General features: G+C 40.2%; 1 protein-coding gene across 5 annotated transcripts in view; it reads left to right on the plus strand.

The window, feature by feature from the left end:
• Palld (palladin, cytoskeletal associated protein) overlaps positions 1-17,690 on the plus strand; it is a 370,806-nt gene that overhangs the window by 312,827 nt on the left and 40,289 nt on the right. For 3 of the 5 annotated variants that reach the window (XM_076853649.1, XM_076853650.1, XM_076853651.1), the window contains exon 11: positions 15,587-16,240. The exons of the other annotated variants lie outside the window; for them this stretch is intronic. In XM_076853649.1, coding sequence (XP_076709764.1) covers positions 15,587-16,240 — 654 coding nt within the window. The remainder of the gene's footprint in view (positions 1-15,586; positions 16,241-17,690) is intronic. 5 annotated transcript variants of the gene reach the window in all.

A 17,690-nucleotide genomic window follows, 5' to 3' on the forward strand; every position in this document is an offset into this window, starting at 1 on the left:
GACAGTGAGTTGTGAGTAGAGGTTCAGCTCCTAGAATTCCAATAGGGTTTGGTGAGTCTTTGGGTTTTGTTTTCTCATTTTTTATTATGTGCATGTATCAGTGCTTTTGAGAAATACAGTTTAATTTCGAAGGAGATAAAAAGTATTGTATAGGAATGGCTGAAGTTATTATGGGTTTAATTTTTAAAAGAAAAAGTTTTATTTTGACAACAATACTGATTTTCAGGAACAGTCATGTTTTAATTGTCTAAGGCAAAGGTTAAGTTCTGTTGGCCACGAAGATGGTGGTGGTGACTGATTGCTCTGATATGGTGCCTTGCCACCAGCCATAAGCAATCTTGATGGCAGTATTTTATTTTGAGACAAGAAACATAGGTTATGAGCCATTTGTCAGAGTAAATGTGAACTAAGTATTTTTATTAGCTGAATTAAAAGTGGTTATAAAAACAAATTTTCTATTTGAAGGAGGAGAGAAAGATTAAATTTCACTGGAAATGAAAAGATATGGATAAATTGGCATTTAGTAAAAACTCCTTAGGGAGAATATATATATATATATATATGAGTAGAGGAACTCTTCCAAAATCCCTTGGGAAGGACTGAGTCCCTGCCAAAGGCACATGATAAGATATCAATAAATGATCTTCAAATTGCCTCCCAAGGAGTGAGCCTGTTTAACATTTTCATTTTGGGGCACTGAGTGAAGTTGAGGTCACCCTCACTTCTGCCCTTTACCAGAGTTGAGACTAATCTCTCCAAATAAATACTAAACAAATAATAAGTACTGCTTTGAAGAGTCACTAAATTATTAGCAAGTGAGTCCATGTGTCTGAGGTTTTTTCTGGCCACTAAAAGGATGTGTATGTGAGGAGAGCTTTCCTGTCCCCTAACTCAAGCACTGGACCATTTAAGAGACAAACCAAGGAATCAAAGATCCAAGAATCAGATTTGTACTGGAGGGAGCTCAGGAGAAATGGAATCCATTGCTGAGCCAAATGAGGTTTACCCTTGAGTTAAGCACACCTACCCATTCCCTGGCACACCCCGCTCTCCCCAAAACAGGAAAAAAAAAAAAAAAAAAAAAAAAAGCTCTCTCCCTGCAAGCAGCAGATTCAAAGTGAGACACAGAGGCTTCCCTCCTAGAATTCCCTCCACATGGAAATAGTAAAAGTTGCAGTGTACTGCATAGCAGAAGTTTTTAAAAGATGACAGTATGGGGCTGAGCATAGCTCAGGGTAGAGTGCTTGCCTAGCATGGGTGAGGCCCTTGCTCCATCCCTAGCACCAAAAAAAAAAAAAAAATAGCATGATGCACCTAAAAGGCAAAAGAAGAATGTTTTACACGTATCATGAATAAATTTAATGTCTTCTGGCTTATTTTGACATTTTTATGAATTCTGTGGAGATTTAATTTACTCTTTTGGTATATTTTAGAAATTAACAAATATCCACAGCAAGAAAAAAATAACTATTAAATAATTAAATAACTATTAAATTCATAGCTTTTATGTTTCTATATTTTATCTATTACATTAATAGATCATTTTTATCTATTACATTATTAGATAATTTTTATCTATTATATTAATTTGGAACACGTCTTTCCTTTGTTCTCTAGATTGTTGATCTATATTCTTGTTAGAAATGATTTAAAAGATTTTTAGTGAAAGTTCTTACCTTGATGAAGAAAGTCAGCTCCCAACCTAAGCTCTGGAAGTAGCTTCACCCTCCCACCCAGCACCATGTAATATTTCACTGAAATTTCCACACACTCTACAGGACAAGACCCAGGCTCCTTCTACCTATACATTCCTGACTCCTGTGTACATTATCACACTGATACCAAACTCACAAGACTAGCTTTTCTGTTATTTATTTTAAATTTTAAAAAAAGAATAATTATATCGAAGTGTATATACCTTCAATGAAGTTGCATATACTCTTATAGTGTATAATCTTACAGCATCATAATGAAATTCAGATGATTGTGCAACACACTTCATTTATATACATTCAAATTAAGCTCAGGACCATGGCTGTGAATACTATGAGGTGTTCTTCCAAAAGGCATTTCAAGATTTTGCACCATTTTTATGGAACTGGAAATGGTCCTAAATACCATATTATGTAAAATTATTGGATAGAAGGCCAGACAAATGACTCTTGACTGTACACAGTCACATGTAATCTTAAGTTGGAAACTTCATGTAGCTATGATAAATCTCTTTCATTTTTTTAAGAGTAACTACATTAAATAATCGGGTGGTTTTATCTAAGAATTATTTTAGTGGTTTTAGTCATTTCTTAGGGAAGAAACCTCATTTATTTTCATTCTTCCCAAGACACATTTGGATAGAATTCATTTTCTGCTGAAAATTGGATCTGCCTCCTGAGGGGGAAGGTTAGTCAGATCTGTCATTACTGCATCTCATCCTTTGGCCTCTAAGGAATGTCAAGGTTAGCTGGTCAAAAGTTAAGAAGGGTGAAAGCCATTTAAAATCTACAGTTTTTTTCCATGGTCACAAGTCTCTTAATTCATATTGCTTAGCTACATCTCTTGAGCTTGCCAAAATGCATTTTTTGAGTTTTTTCAAGAGCTCCCTTCTTCAGAGGAGAGGTTGGAATGGGAGCCTGGTGACCAGGCAAGGCCTGCTTTCACACCACAGAACCCTTGGCTTGCATAGCTTGGCTATTAACATTTAAACTAGCAATGGTTGACCTTTAAGGGAAAAGAAATTACTCTGAGTACCGAGAGCCAACTGTGCATTCCTTTCATTTATTTACCCTTGTGAGATCAAAATATGGAGAAAATGTTATTGGCAGTGTATTATTTATTCAGAAATGTCATTGAGTTCTTCAGTGATAGGCTTACGTTAATAGGAATTTGAAAAGCATCTTTATAAATTAATGATGTTCACCAACATGTGAAAAATATAATATTCCTAAATTCCAGTATTTTAGTGATACAGTCTCTCAAGAGATTGAATAACATAATGTATAAGTAATATCAGTAATATTCAGATGTACAAACTTGAGAGACTGATAGTGGCTTTTATGGTATTTATGGGCTTTTAAACGCATTTAAAGGAAATTATTTAAAAATAAGCCAGCCAGGCATAGTGGTACATGCCTGTAATCCCAGCGGCTCAGGAGGCTGAGGCAGGAGGATCACAAGTTCAAAGCTAGCTTCAGCAATTTAGTGAGGCTGTAAGCATTTAGTGAGACCCTGTTTCAAAAAAATAAAAAAGGGGCTGGGGATGTGACTCAGTGGTTAAGTGCCCTGGGTTCAATACCTGGTACCAAAAAAAAAAAAAAAGTAAACCAACTTTGTAGTTCTTCAGATCATGAAGAGCTCGGATCCACAGTGATTTAGTCACTGTGGATCTGAGTCAGTGTGGAAAGCTCTAAGGATCTCAATGGTAGCAGCTGCTATGAAGGGCTGTCTGCAATTTTAAAAGCAAAGCCGTTTTTAAGAGCTCAATTTCAGTTGCTTTGGACATTATTCTTTCTTTACTTTTTCTACAGTGGACATGTTGTTTAAAGAGCGGGGTGAAGACACAACTAAATGTACAATGTCTGTGCCAGGAAAACTTATGGTAGTATCTCTTGCTATCATGTTATGTGTCTTTTGATTTTCTGAAATGGATCCACATTTTACTTGCAGAATATCAACTGAGACTCTTTACCCATGAGTCTCATTTTCCTGTCCCTTTACTGCATATCTTGGATTTATAGTGTACAACTGTAAATAAATGATATTTAGTTAGGAGAGACTAAGCATTCAATAGTTTCTCCATGTAATGAATGCTGGTTGGTGATGCCAAAACTGAAAGAAGATATCTAGTAGCAAAATTAATTTCTTAGTTTTGAAACCAACTGCTTGCTGGGGATGGTGGCACACACCTGTAATCCCAGAGACCCAGGAGGCTAATGCACAAGGATTGCAAGTTTGAGGCCAGCCTCAGCAGTTTGGCAACACCCTTTCTCATAATAAAAAAATGCTGAGTCTGTAGCTGCATAGTAAAGCACTCCTGGGTTCAATCCCCAGTACCCTAAGTAAACAAATAAATTGAACAGCTTCAAGTTGCTATATATATTCTTATAGTTTCTCCAATGAAGAAATAAACACGTTTTTAAAGTCTAGCATCTGAGACATATATGGAATGTCTTTGGGTCGTGGCCAGGCTGTATCTATATATAGCTGTTTTGAGCTGAATGCAAATGTTTATATCCTAGTAACACAGAAACAGAAGGGAAAGGAGTGACAGTGAAAGCCACAGTCTTGGGAGGAACCCAAATTAGAAAGGTCCTCTGTAGCTGAAGTCACAGTGCACGTGGTAAGTGCTGGATAAGTTGTGGTGCCTTAATTAGAGACACTGTAACATAGTGGTCACTAGCCAGACCTGAATCCCAATTCCACCACTTTCCAGCTGTGCAGACATAGACAGCTTACTTAGGATATCTCTGTGCCTGAGCTTCCTCATCTGTAAAATGGAGATAGTAAAAGTGTTCTGTCTCCTAGGGTTTTTATAAGATCAGGAGCATTTACAGATAAGGCACTTTGAATGCTGTTTCGTACATTAGTGAGTGCTCAATAATAGGTAGCTGTTATCTGTGGCATTGGTAGTAGTACCAGTGGCAATGCTGTCAGTGCTAGTAGTAACAGTGGTAATAGTCCCAACTGATTAAGTTCTTTGCTGGCTTCAGACAGACAGTGGATAAATGGCCCCCTTCTCGGGTTTCCAGGACATTTAGTTGCTAAGACAATAACACTATATTTTCTTTTGTAGTGGGACTTTCTTTAAGATATCAACTTCTGGAATTTTACTTACTTATTTTTTGTGGTGCTGAGAATCAAATTCAGGGCCTCACATATGCTAGGCAAGTGCTCTACCAGTGAGGTGAATCCCCAGCCCTATATCTTTTAAGAGCCATTATGTTAATGTTTTATATCCACATGGTTTTTAAAACTTTAAACAGTATAGAAGAATATCAAATGCAAAAGTAAAAAACTCCCCCTCCACCTCATTCTAGTATTATTTTCCAGAGAACACTTTTAACCATTTATTCTTACTTCTTTTTTTTTTTTAACCTGTTCGAGATTTTATTAGTGTTCTTACTTCTTTCATAATTGTATGAACTACTGTTCTTCCATTTACTGATTCATTAACATCAGACAGTACTATTATATTTAGTGTTTTTCTTACCAGCTAGATGTTCATTTCAGGCCTTTGGCACCAACCAGCTGATAACTTTGTCATGTGAATCTCTGTATTTCCATTTCTATATCTGTAAAACAAGGAAATAGGTATTAGAGATCATTTAAACTAACTTAAAGGAGAAAAGAGAAAAGAGAAGGCCACTAATTTGTACATGGAATTCAGAGACAAAAATGTTCAGAGGATTATCTGGATCTAGGTGCTAAGATAGTATCCCAATTTTAAATTTCTTTCTTCTCTTGTCTTTTCTCTTTCAACTTGACTTTTTATGTATTATAGACTCCCTTTTTATAGACTCTTCCATGACTGGCAGCCCTAGGGATTCTGTCCTTTTATTTAGCTGTCAAAAGACAAAGAGACACATTTCTCTTCCATCTTTGGTATAAAACAATCCCAGAAAAGGGCCCTAATTGGCCGGGGCTGGCCTCAGTTGTATGTTTATCCTTGGATGATTTGCTGAAGCCACACAGTGGTCGGCGAGTTCTGAGCCACACCCTCACCCTGTTACCACGGGTTGGAAGACTATGACTGGCAGACCCCCAAGGAACAGGGCAGAAGCAGGTTGGTAAAGGAGGAGAGGACTGCAGTCACCAGATGGAGGGGGGAGGTGGTAAATAATAAAAACAGATGTCCATGTAACTTGGAGTTTCAGGAAACTGATTTCAAGAAGAAACTGGTTCAGTTCTCCATCCATAGTGAGTCATGACTGCTTTTATGAATGCTTACTGCCATGTCATCAACCAATAGCCTCATTTTCCTTCCAGAAAAAGCATGACCTCCGCCTACACATTCTTTAATTTAGTATCAGCCATTAGCAGCTTCTGGCAGCATTTCCACAGCACTCGAAAAGCACATTAGGCCTCAGTGTGACTTCCAGACAGACGTCAGTGCTTCCGATCCTAGCCCCAACGCTCGCATTCAATGCAGCCCTGTTAGCAGCACTTTTGAGTCTTTATGATCTGCTGCTACACAGTGCACACACAGGAGAACCATTTCCTCTGTCTGTACGGGGACCAACTTTGTTTCCTCGGGGTACAGTCTATGCTTTGTAAAAATGACTGTAGAACAGTGCAGTGATGGGAAGAATAGGCCCTATCAGGGAAAAGAATGCCTAGAGTTGACCGAAGTCCTCACCAAGGACTGAAAATCCCCCTGGGGCGCTTTTCTAGGCAAACATAAACTTGATGCCGTTTTTGACTGACAACCAGATAAAACAAAAAAATGGGCATCGGTACAGGCTGCTACTGCCTGGAATGTGATGGAGGGCCTCACAGGAGCCAAAGTAAGAGCCGCATCACAAGGTTCACAAATGCACTCATTTGGGAATGGGAGTTTTATATTTTGGACACTATATACACAAAAATATAAGAACCACCATTCTAAGAGTCCTGATGCTTTCATTAATATGTGTATATATGTATACATGAATATATATGTAAAGTATAGGCTTTTCCCCTTTATTACAAGATACATTTCTCTTTCACATATTCCACGTCAAAGGACGCCTGGCCATCTCTTCACAGAGACGCTGTAATCATAAAGATGGTACAAAGAACACCGTTCTGGCTCTGTGAAACCTGGCTCGTGGGTGTGAGACAATAATGCCAAGTCACACCCTGCCAATGCCATACTAGCTGGGACAGCTTGAAGGAGGGAGGAAGAGGTGCTGTGTATTATTAAGAAGGGCTTCAAGAAAAGATCAGCATTGAAATGGGCACAAAAGGATGAAGGAGGTAGAAGACCACCTCAGCAGATGAAGAGAAATTGGCAGGGGGTGGGCTCCAGATCAGGAACGTGCAAGACAAAGGGACACAAGGAGGGAAATCCCATGGGGAGTTTAGGGCATGATAAATTGGGCCATTTGGGAGAACAAAATACATGAGATGGAGCAGTTGTTGGCGATCAGGTTGTTAGGACTGTTTGGGACCCACGTGGGAGAGTTTTGAATGTCAGACATTATTAGGGGGAACCATGAGATTGGAGTAAGAGACACGTTGGGTTTGAAGAGGCACATAATGTTATGTTGAAGCAGGTAAAAGAACTGCAATTCAGGACTGCGGTCTGCGCTGGGGAGATTAGGGAGTGAGGGTGAAGCAGTTGACTCATGATACAAAGAGGAGCCTAAGGAAGTTTAGATCTTGGTGAAATACCTGGATTTAGGGAGTCAGAAAAGACCCAGCAGAGTGTCCAAAGTAGGAAAGCAGGATAGTTGTGGTGGTGACGTCAGAGGAGAGGAGCTCTTCAAGAAAGGTGTGGGAGGGTGATACATGGTCCCTTGCTACAGAGATCTCAGAGAAAGGCAGCCGGACCGCTGGAACCCGAATCTTGAGCATAACCCTATCTTTACATTGAAGAAAAATAGCTTCAGTGAATTTTTGGAAGATTCACAAAATCATGCAAAATGATAAAGATGCATTATGGTGACAAGAAAGAAAAAATTTATTTACAGGACAGTGGCCACTGAGCCTCTGATGTACTGCAGCTCACATTTCTATCAGGCAGAGCATTTTGGTGGACTCATTTCCAACCCTATCTGCATGGGCATGGCTTCAAAACAGACAAAACTCAAAAGCTTTTTTTCCTACTTCTGGGCCACATTTATTTATAGGTCTATCTATCTTATGGGGGAAAAAATACACAGGGCACCATGGCACACTCCTGAGTCCCAACAACTTTGGAGGCTGGGGCAGGAGGATCACAAGTTCAAGGCCAGCCTCAGGGCAACTCAGTGAGATCCTCTCTCAAAATAAAAAGAACTGGGATATAGCTCAGTGGTAGAGCACCCCTGGGAATATTGAACTAATGTTAGCTAATTAGGTGGTGATTATTCATAGGTTAATAGTATCCTTTCTTTTCTAAGAAGATTTACCATAGAATTAGTCGACTCTTAGTGCCTTTAAATTCTATTTCTGCTTACCAAAAGCCGATATACATTTTTTCAAAATGGATGTGATAATAGCATATGCACATTTATATACATATACAGTATTAATTTGTGTGTTAATATATCTGTGTGTGTCACATATATTAACACAAAAATTAATACTATACTAGGACTGACTTCATTGTTTACTGGTTCCTTTAAAATTAGTTTCCTTACAAAAAATGTTTAAATCTTAAACGGCTAATAAGAACAAGTCAAAAATCTAAAAGTTTATTAGGACCTTCCAGGTATTACATTATAAATTTCCACTTTAACGTTGAGAAATGATCCCAGAAAGGAAAAATGAACTATCCAAAGCCATAATAGCTTATGGCACAGCGAAGTTGAACTATTTGAACATTGCTCTATTTTGTTGACTCTGTGTTCTTACTTGTAAATAATCTGCCTGATGGTGACTTTATCTCTAAGATTACTCCCTTAGAAAAATGTAGCTGTGTGTGGTCAAGTGCCATATAGCTTGATGGAGCAGATATACTTTTTTTGTTTTAGAGAAACCTGGGGATTTTAATTAAATTAAGCAAATATTTGTTGAGTGGTCTGTGAGTAAAAGAAGCAAAAATGTTTAAAAGGGGCACTGAGAAGTGAGAGAATTGCTATTTTGTAAAGACATTTGGTGAGCAAATAATAGTTACTAGTTTTCAAAGATATAACCCTTTACCCTTAGTAGTAATTCATTCTTTTATTTTTATTTGTTTATTTGTTTACTGGGGGTGTGCTAGAGATTGAACCCAGGTGCACTTTACCACTGAGCCACATCCCCAGGCCTTTTTTCTTTTTTTTTTTTTAATTTGAGACAAGGTCCTGCTAAGTTGCTCAGGCTGGCCTCCAACTTTCTATCCTCCTGCCTCAGCCTCCCAAATCACCAGGATTGCAGACCTGTGCCACTGCACCCCACAGTAGTAATTCATTCTTAAATACTGATTACACCCTACCGCTCTAGATATATTCACTTTAGCAAGTGTAAGCCAAAATAGAAATGACACAGAAGAGATAGCATGAGCTCACTCTACAGTTAAGATGAAAGCTGAGGAAACATTAACCATATGAAATCTTAAAATACCCCAGATTCTTCACTTCATGGTAAGACAGAAAGTTAAGTGTCTTTCCATCTTTTTTCCCCAGTTCTTCAAACTCTCAACACAAATTTTATGCTTAAGACCACAGAGTTTCTCAACATCTGTCTCACAGGGAGCTTTTCTTTGGTGTTTCAGTAAGAAATTACATCATTGATTTTGCCACAGCATCATCAAAAAAGGTTGGAAAACAGATTCCTCTTCAAAAATATACATTGTCTGTGTTTAAGAATCAATACCAAACATTTGCCATTGGGAACAGTTCATGTTCCTTTTAATGTCCACTAAATTAGCATAGTTTTTATAAGAATCAGCAGCTAATATCTTCCTGCTGTTTCCACTGGCCTTTGAAGCAGGAGAAATGAAAATCATTTAAGGCATTTCACTGGGATGCTGAGTTAATGCTTGGGGAACCTGACCTCGCATTCCTCCCCCAGAGGCTGAGGCCCAAACACCAGTGCCCCCCCCCCATTCCTTCCGATTGCAGACACCATCAAAGTGCATCCCATCTCATATACAGTTTATATGTCAGGCTCCAGATTCTGATCTTCTGGTGGAGATGCAAATGCTTTGGACCACATCTGCAGCCTGCACAGAGCCAAAATGGCCATTTACCCCCCAGATGAGAATTCTACCCCTGGGGAGCCAGCTGCCGAATTCTGCTGCTGAAGAAGAGTTCAAATCAGTCCTGACCCTTGACAGAATCCCATCTCCCCATCTCTCAGTCCTGACTCCTCGTGCTGCAGGAGAGCCGCAGCTCTCCTTTGATTTTTCAGAGAGGTTCCCAGAAGGATTATGAATTGGTCAGCAATTGCTCCCTCCCTCTCTTTTTCTCATGGTACATGGAATGACTTCAAATAGAGATCAACTTTATGTATCCAGACATAAAGAGCTCCTGTCTTTCTGTAGTGGAGCCAAATGTGGTTCTTATTCTACACGCGAAGGACAACTCTTTCTAAAAGGGACTCGAGTCTTGTGTTAATTTTGCGCAGGCCACTTCTCTCTTGAACCCTCCCATGTAATCAGTTGTGTTGGGTTCTGGCTTTGCCTAGAGAGTCAGCACAATTTACAAAAGACTCAGAATGAATTAAAGATCAAAGGATGGGGCTTTGTAAAGGAACTTATGTCATTCTGCAATGCATGTTAAATATACACGTACACTTTCCAAAGAAGCGATCAGTTTTAATTTAACATTCTCTTGTCTTTGGTACTTCATACAAAATCAGTATCTTTATCCTTGTTTCTGTCTGCCAAACTTAGGGAAGTATATTTGAGTTCAGTTATTTTTGCACTAAAAACTTTCCCTAAACCTCTTCTAATACATTATCATTTGGCTTATATTAACTTGTTTTTATTGTACAAATGATAATCTCATGAATTCTGAATTATATACCATTTTCCAAGAAGCAGTATATGTTAGTACTAAACAAAGCAAGTATTTATATATTGACATTAATGCAGTGGACCTAGTTTCTATGGTATGAAGAAGTGAGAAAGAAGTAATGAAATAAAAACAAGACAACCAGAGCGTTAATATAGAAAAGCCATAGATTGAACTTAATTGTACTACCTGAATTTAAGCCCCTGTAAAAGTTTTGTTTTACTTTATGAGTTCCAGAATTAATATATTGAGCTCTCTCATGTATGGGATACTGAGCTACTCTCAGCCACAGAGAAACAGGTTGTGGGACCACCTCGTAGGTTACCTATCTTTATTTGGAAATTCTTAAAATTCCACAGTTGGTTTGGGGCCCTAGAAATGTAGTATTCCTACTGATGCCTAATGAACCCTGTGGGGTACAGAAACTGCAGCAAATGTTTACATTGTCATCCTTGACAGTGATGAGTCTGCCATATTTAGTGAATGTCATAAGGATGCTGAAAGTTAGTCCCCACTTCAAAACGCATATATTTAGTGTCATAAGGATGCTAAAAGCTAGTTCCCACTTCAAAACGCATATGAAGAGTAAGATCAGAGGAGCTCACAGATCAGACTGTGCCGTATTGTGATTCTTCATTACACAATGGCTTCTGTATTACATAATCAAAAATGAAAGAAAATGCATTAAGAGTGTATTTATTCTGAAGTCATAAATGTTTTCCAGTTTCATGATCCCAAGAATTTCTCCAGACAGTTATGAATAGTCCATCTTTATTAGTGTGAGCAGGGTACAAATTACTTCTTGCAATCCAGACATTGCTCCCAAGAGATACACTGGGAATTTCCAATTTACATAAAAGTTGTTTTCCAGAAGTTTCCTTTCACATCATTTATTTTGAGCCTGAGCAATAGTTCTCTAGAGAAAAAGTGATATGTAGTAATAATAACTAACATTCTAGCAAACTTATTTTGTTTACTTTGGAGAGAACAATGTAGCACAAGGCTTTATGAGCCAACCAGCTCTCACAGCTAGGTTCTGCCCTCTGACAAGTTATTTGACCTCACTCATCTATGGGGACATTTAAAAAGTGGGGATAGTAATAACTCCCTCCCAGGGTTGTTGTGAGTCAGTCCAGTACTAGGTACATAATAGGTGCCCTGTGGCTTTGACTAGGAAAGACGAGGGAAGCAGCACCATCTTGGCTGGTCTTGTTCTCTCCTCCTCATCTCCAATTCCTCATCTCCCCACCTGCCACTGCTGTTCCTTTGCCAGCCACTTGGAATGTGAACAAGTAAAGAGGAAAATCTGCTCCAGTGATGGGGCTGCTTCCTCCGTATTTTTAAAGGACCATTTTGCAAAGTGACCAGGATTGATGTGGTTATTCTCTTCTGCTGTGGAACTTTATTTAAGTTCATAATATGAACTAAATGCTATGTTCATTCAGTCTTCCCAGTGACCCCACCCATAGGCAGTAGTAGTTGGTCAAGCTGTAAGTAGTAAGCCAATAAGGTCTACCTGTGAATCTGGCCTTCGCCCTCCTCCCCCCAATATCACTGTTAGTTGGGTTTGTTTTTGTTCTGGTTACTTTTTTCCAACTTGCCTTAATCTAGCAGCAGGAAAGGTGGCTGAACTGGAAAATAAACTGGGCTTTATATCTTTCTTCATCCTTATCTTCTTTGCTCCATCATACTACCTGTAAAACTATTCTTGTTAAAAGGTTTGTACAAACTATTGGGGGGGGGGTCTTGATTTTCTATAACATAGGAGGGGAATCCATTGAGTTAGTATTTATTTCTTTTATGAGATGACAAGACATTCTAATCTCTTTACCATTTCACCCTAAAAAGAATAAAGCTTGAAGTTAGATATTCTTAAATATGTAAATATTTAAAACTTTGACTAATGATTCAGATCCTGATGGTCCTAGATACCATAGCTGCCAGGAAGCATAAAAGTAAATAAAGTCCTTAAGGAGGGAAATATGACGACAGATTTTTTAAAATCACATTGAAGGTCAAGGTTCTTGATGTTGGCATGCCTAATGTAAAAATAAACTAGGGACAGACACAGGTTCTAACCTGGCTCTACAGGTAACTTGCTTTGTGACCCTGAGCAAGTTACTTAAAACCTCTTTCCTATTTATAAAATGGTCTGTGATGCATGCAACAGAAAGTCTGGATGGTTTTAGTTCCCTAAATAGTGAGACTTTAAGAATTGAAGAATGGATAAGAGTAGGAGGTTTCTTAAACTCTTTGAAATGGGGGTGTGGTAAAGAGAGGGGGATAAAAGAAACCGGGAGGAGTTCAATGGATTAGTTTTTTCAAAACTGAAGATTTAAACAAGATGACACCAAAAGTGTACTTGTGACAAAGGCTATTCAGAACTCAGCCTAACTTTTCATCATTTACACGGTATTTCCAAAAGGTTCAATTCAGTTTCATTTCCCAGTTTCATTTTCAGAGAAAGGACAGCAGAAAAAGTTAGAAAACCAGAAAAATGATGAATTTCATTTTATGTCAAATTACTTTTAAGTAATTACCAAAAGTTATATGTAGTCTTGACTTTCTAGTACCTTTTATTCTCTTTGCCTTTTTATAGCTGTAAAAATGAACATTTATAAAAATAACTTAATGAGAACTGATAAAATTATTTAAAATTATTCATTTCAGAATCTCAGAATTCAGGTGTCAAACCCATTTAACTTAAATGTTTAGATTTCCATTTGCATAAAACTCAAGTCAGACACTGAAGATTCAATTGGATCCTGCTCCTCCTTATCCACCACTTCCAAGTTTGTGCATTTTATATTCTTCACCAGATGCTGAACCACTGGAAAACAGGAGAGAACACCTGGAAAAGTTCTTCATTGCAAAGTGTACCAACAGACAAATCTTTAGAATGCTTGGTTATTCATTTCTCCTGAAATGCTGTGTTAATAATTTCTTAACTATGGCTTTACTTAAAGTAGCAGCTCTAAGCCCACTTGGGTTAGCAAATTTGGTGGTTCTTTTTATTGCTTGAATGAGTAGTCTGACTCCCCATGGAAAAAGTTAGAACCAGTATAATAAATGAAGGTCTTAGCTCTCTTATCCTGTCTTTTTGGAAGATGAGCATCTCAGGAGTTACTTGCTAATACTGGAGCAGAGGGATCCTCATGCCAGATACGGAGCATGATGTGGTGTTTGCAGCTGCCTCCACAGAGCCACACCATACGACTATTTGCTGACAGCAGGACAAGCTTAAAATACCTTAAGATCCAGCTATGACTCTGGCCGCTGTGAACCTAAGGCTACCACAGAGTAGGGGAGAAACAACTTGGTGGAAAGCCACTCAGATGGCTTTTGATCCTGGTGCATCAATCAGGTGAAGAGTGTGGGAGGGGATTCCAGGAACAGAATGCATTTTGCCATAGATAGGAAATAGCAAAGAGACAGTAAAGGTAGGAAGATCAGAAAGGAGCATTTGGGGATTCAGAATGAGAGTGCTGGATAATGGGTTTGAGGGCTCAGGGGTGGCTTTTATGAGTCCTATTCCCAAGCCAGTTCTAAACACATGAAGCAGGAGCACATGTGCTGGACAGTCTACCCAAACCACACAGACATCTGGAACTTCAGGGTAGTGGCAAATCCCAGTGGCATAGCTGCTTTTAAATGTTCAAATTAAGTTCACTAGGACCCCACAAAGTCCTTTGTTGTCAGGAATCTTTGATGCTCTGCACAGATTAAGAATACAGAACCATTTTCTCTTTATTCCTTTCAGTTCTCAAGAAAGTTTCCTCCTCCTCCTCCTCCCCCTCCTCCTCCTCCTATGGATTTAAGTGGGATCATTTTACTGCTTAATTACAGAAGGGAAGAAAAGACAGGAAGGAGTTTAGAACTTCCCCCTGGTCCTACATCTAATGATACTTGATAACAGACCTAAATCTTTTTTGACTTTGTATTAGCAGCTTCAATCCCTTGAATTGCTTTGGGTTTCTGAAAGATTTATTTTTGGAAATTAAATACCTGGGGTAAGAAATTTAGGTGTTTGTTTGTTTGTTTTTAACTTTTAATGTTTGGTGCCTTTTCATAAAATTATTGCTGTTTTATCTGCTTGTTATAGTGCCACCTCCTGTTGAAGTTTAAAGGCAGCCATTGGTCCTTATGTCTACCTGACAGGAATAAAGGAAAGCATCTTGGATGTTCAATTGAGCTATACAGGAAAGCTTTCGAATAAGAGTGAGATTCTAGCCATCTGCTAAGTGTTTACCAACTTTCATTGCAAAAATTGAAATTTGAACTCCCTATGGAAAATGTTTAAAAAACTAAATCTACAATATTCTTACAAAATTTAATAACTTGCTATTGCTTACTGGACACCTACTGTATAGATAGAGGTCACCATTTGCGTGTGTTGGAGCTACGGCACATACTATTTGTATGTATCAAGGTCTGTGTGAGTAATTGGCAATTCGGAGTGTACTAAAACTTTGCATATAGTGAAACCTTCTCTAGGGAACAAATGCAGAGAATGAAGCCTGTGGTATTTACTGAACGCAGAGGTGGCAGCACTGAAGTAGACGGACCTACAAATCTACAAAAATAACTTCAACCAAGTGGGGTTTTTTCCCCTCTCTCTCGCATTTTGATAGAATTGTTATTTTTAATTGGTTATATTTGAGAGGACTGAGAACTCAATCAAAGTCCTTCCCTTCATATTCGCGGTGTGGTTAAAATAGAGCACTTGGAAGCCGACAAGTTTCATCAGGGTCAGTCTATACTGGTTCAGATCATCTTATAAGACTTAAATCAGACACTGCCATTACCCTTGACTGACTTAGCAGCTTGGTCCAGGCAACAGCCTTCAGGAGTCTGTGCGCGCTCACGGGGACTCTGGGGCTGGCGTGGGTGTTCAGAGTCCCTCTCCCTGTCTAGAAGGAGCATTCCTCGCAGTTCCCTCTCTGAAGGTGTCTTCCTCTCTGTCTCCCCAGGGACCCTCTGAAAATCCAGCAACTCCAGAACCAAATCCGCCTGGAGCAGGAGGCGGGCGCCCTGCGCAGCGCGCCCCCTTCGCCGCCCTTCCCGCCGCCGCCCGCCCTCCCCGAGCTCGCGGCCTGCGCGTCGCCCGCCTCCCCGGAGCCCATGAGCGCGCTGACCTCCCGCTCCGCCTCCACCATGCAGTCCTCCGGCTCCTTCAACTACGCGCGCCCCAAGCAGTTCATCGCAGCGCAGAACCTCGGGCCCGCGTCCGGCCACGGCACGCCGGCCTCCAGCCCCAGCTCCTCCAGCCTGCCGTCGCCCCTGTCCCCCACGCTGAAGCAGTTCGGCCGCGCGCCCGTGCCGCCCTTCGCGCAGCCCTTCGGGGCCGAGGCCGAGGCCTCGTGGTGCCCGTCTTCCCCGTCGCCCCCGCCGCCGCCGCCCCCGGTCTTCAGCCCCACCAGCGCCTTCCCGGTGCCCGACGTGTTCCCGCTGCCGCCGCCGCCGCCCCCGCTCCCGAGCTCGGCTCCGGCTTCGCACTGCGCCTCGCCCGCGGCCCGCTTCGGCCACAGCCAGACGCCCGCGGCCTTCCTCAGCTCCCTGCTGCCCTCGCAGCCACCGCCCGTGGCCGTCAACGCCTTGGGGCTGCCCAAGGGCGTCACCCCCGCGTGAGTGACAGCCGCACACCTCCACCTCCCCGCCTACCCAAGGCTGCGCGCCAGCTCCCACGTTCCCTAAGACATTACGCCCACAAGTCTGCGACCGGGGAGTACCTCTGTAGCAATTTACGAATTTCCCTCTATCCGATTTTTAAGTGATCACAGCAGCAAAAGCTGTTATTGCAGAGCTAACTGACCATTACCTAGATCAACACTATTTCCTCCAAGTTAGATTCCCATCAAGAACTGCTCATAATAATTGTGATAACAGTGACCCCTAGCAACCACTTATCCATCTTTGTGCTAAGCAATTTATTTATTCATACTATTTCATGATACACCATTCCCAAGAGTCATCATTGTCCCACTTAAACAAATGAGGATTCTAGTAGTTAAAATAATTTGGGGGTGGGGTCCACAGAGCCATTGAACTAAGATTTGAACCCATGTACGGCCACCAAACTAAGCATTTCAACTCATTATTCCAATAGATGTGGAGGGGTTTTGGTTACTAAGCATACACTTCAGTGTTTAAGAAAAACCCTAACTAGTATTAAGTTTTTATAAGCATCTAGTGATGGGGTGTGTGTGAATGTATTTACATTTTAGTGCAAATAAGTGAGAGTGTATGCAATTTAGTGAAAAATGGAGGTACCAATTCTGACCCTGAAAACAGGTAGATTACATGACTCCTCTCACTTTTTCTCTTTGTAAATTATCTAAGATCTGTTTTCCTGAACCTATAATGGCAACCCTATGACCACTTTTTGTTTGGTTTCTGATATGACCCAGATTGGCCCCAAACTCCTGGGCTCTAATGATCCTCCAACTTCTGAGTAGCTGGGACTACAGGTCTGGAAACCACTTCCAGCTATGAACTCTTTAAAATAGAAAATGGTTGAAGCTAAATAAGAGGTCATCTACAGAAGTGTAGTAAAGCCTTCAGAAGTAGCATATGATACAGGTGTTTGTGTTTTATAGAAGAGTAAAATGAGTTTTGAAAGCTAGCAGTTACTCACTTTACAAAAGATTTCAAAACTGAGTAGGTGATAGCGATGGTGAAGCCAGTCTCAGTATTTCAACTCTACCTGCTGAACTCCTACCTCAGAGCTTGCCAGAAGCCCAGTATTCTTCAGAGAGAAACAAAATAAACCCCACTAAAGAATAAAATTGGGCAGACCTTAGAACTCATACTATAGTATTTTCTTTTATATATAAAGTTTTCCATTGCTGGAATGAACTAATGCCACATTAAAGACAAGCATTTCTGTCTCTGGCCTTGACTGGGTTGTCAGAGAGCTTCACAGCCTTGTTTTGTTGGGCACTTTCTAAATGTTGATTACATGAATTCTCTGTTGGAAATCTGGCTTCTCAGATTCTTATTGGAAAAAAGCACAAGTGCATATATAAGTAAATAAAAGAACAGAATCTGTGCAGTAATGATATGATGATAGACTTC

This window comes from Callospermophilus lateralis, chromosome 4 (assembly GCF_048772815.1).
Source record: "Callospermophilus lateralis isolate mCalLat2 chromosome 4, mCalLat2.hap1, whole genome shotgun sequence".
NCBI lineage: Eukaryota > Metazoa > Chordata > Mammalia > Rodentia > Sciuridae > Callospermophilus > Callospermophilus lateralis.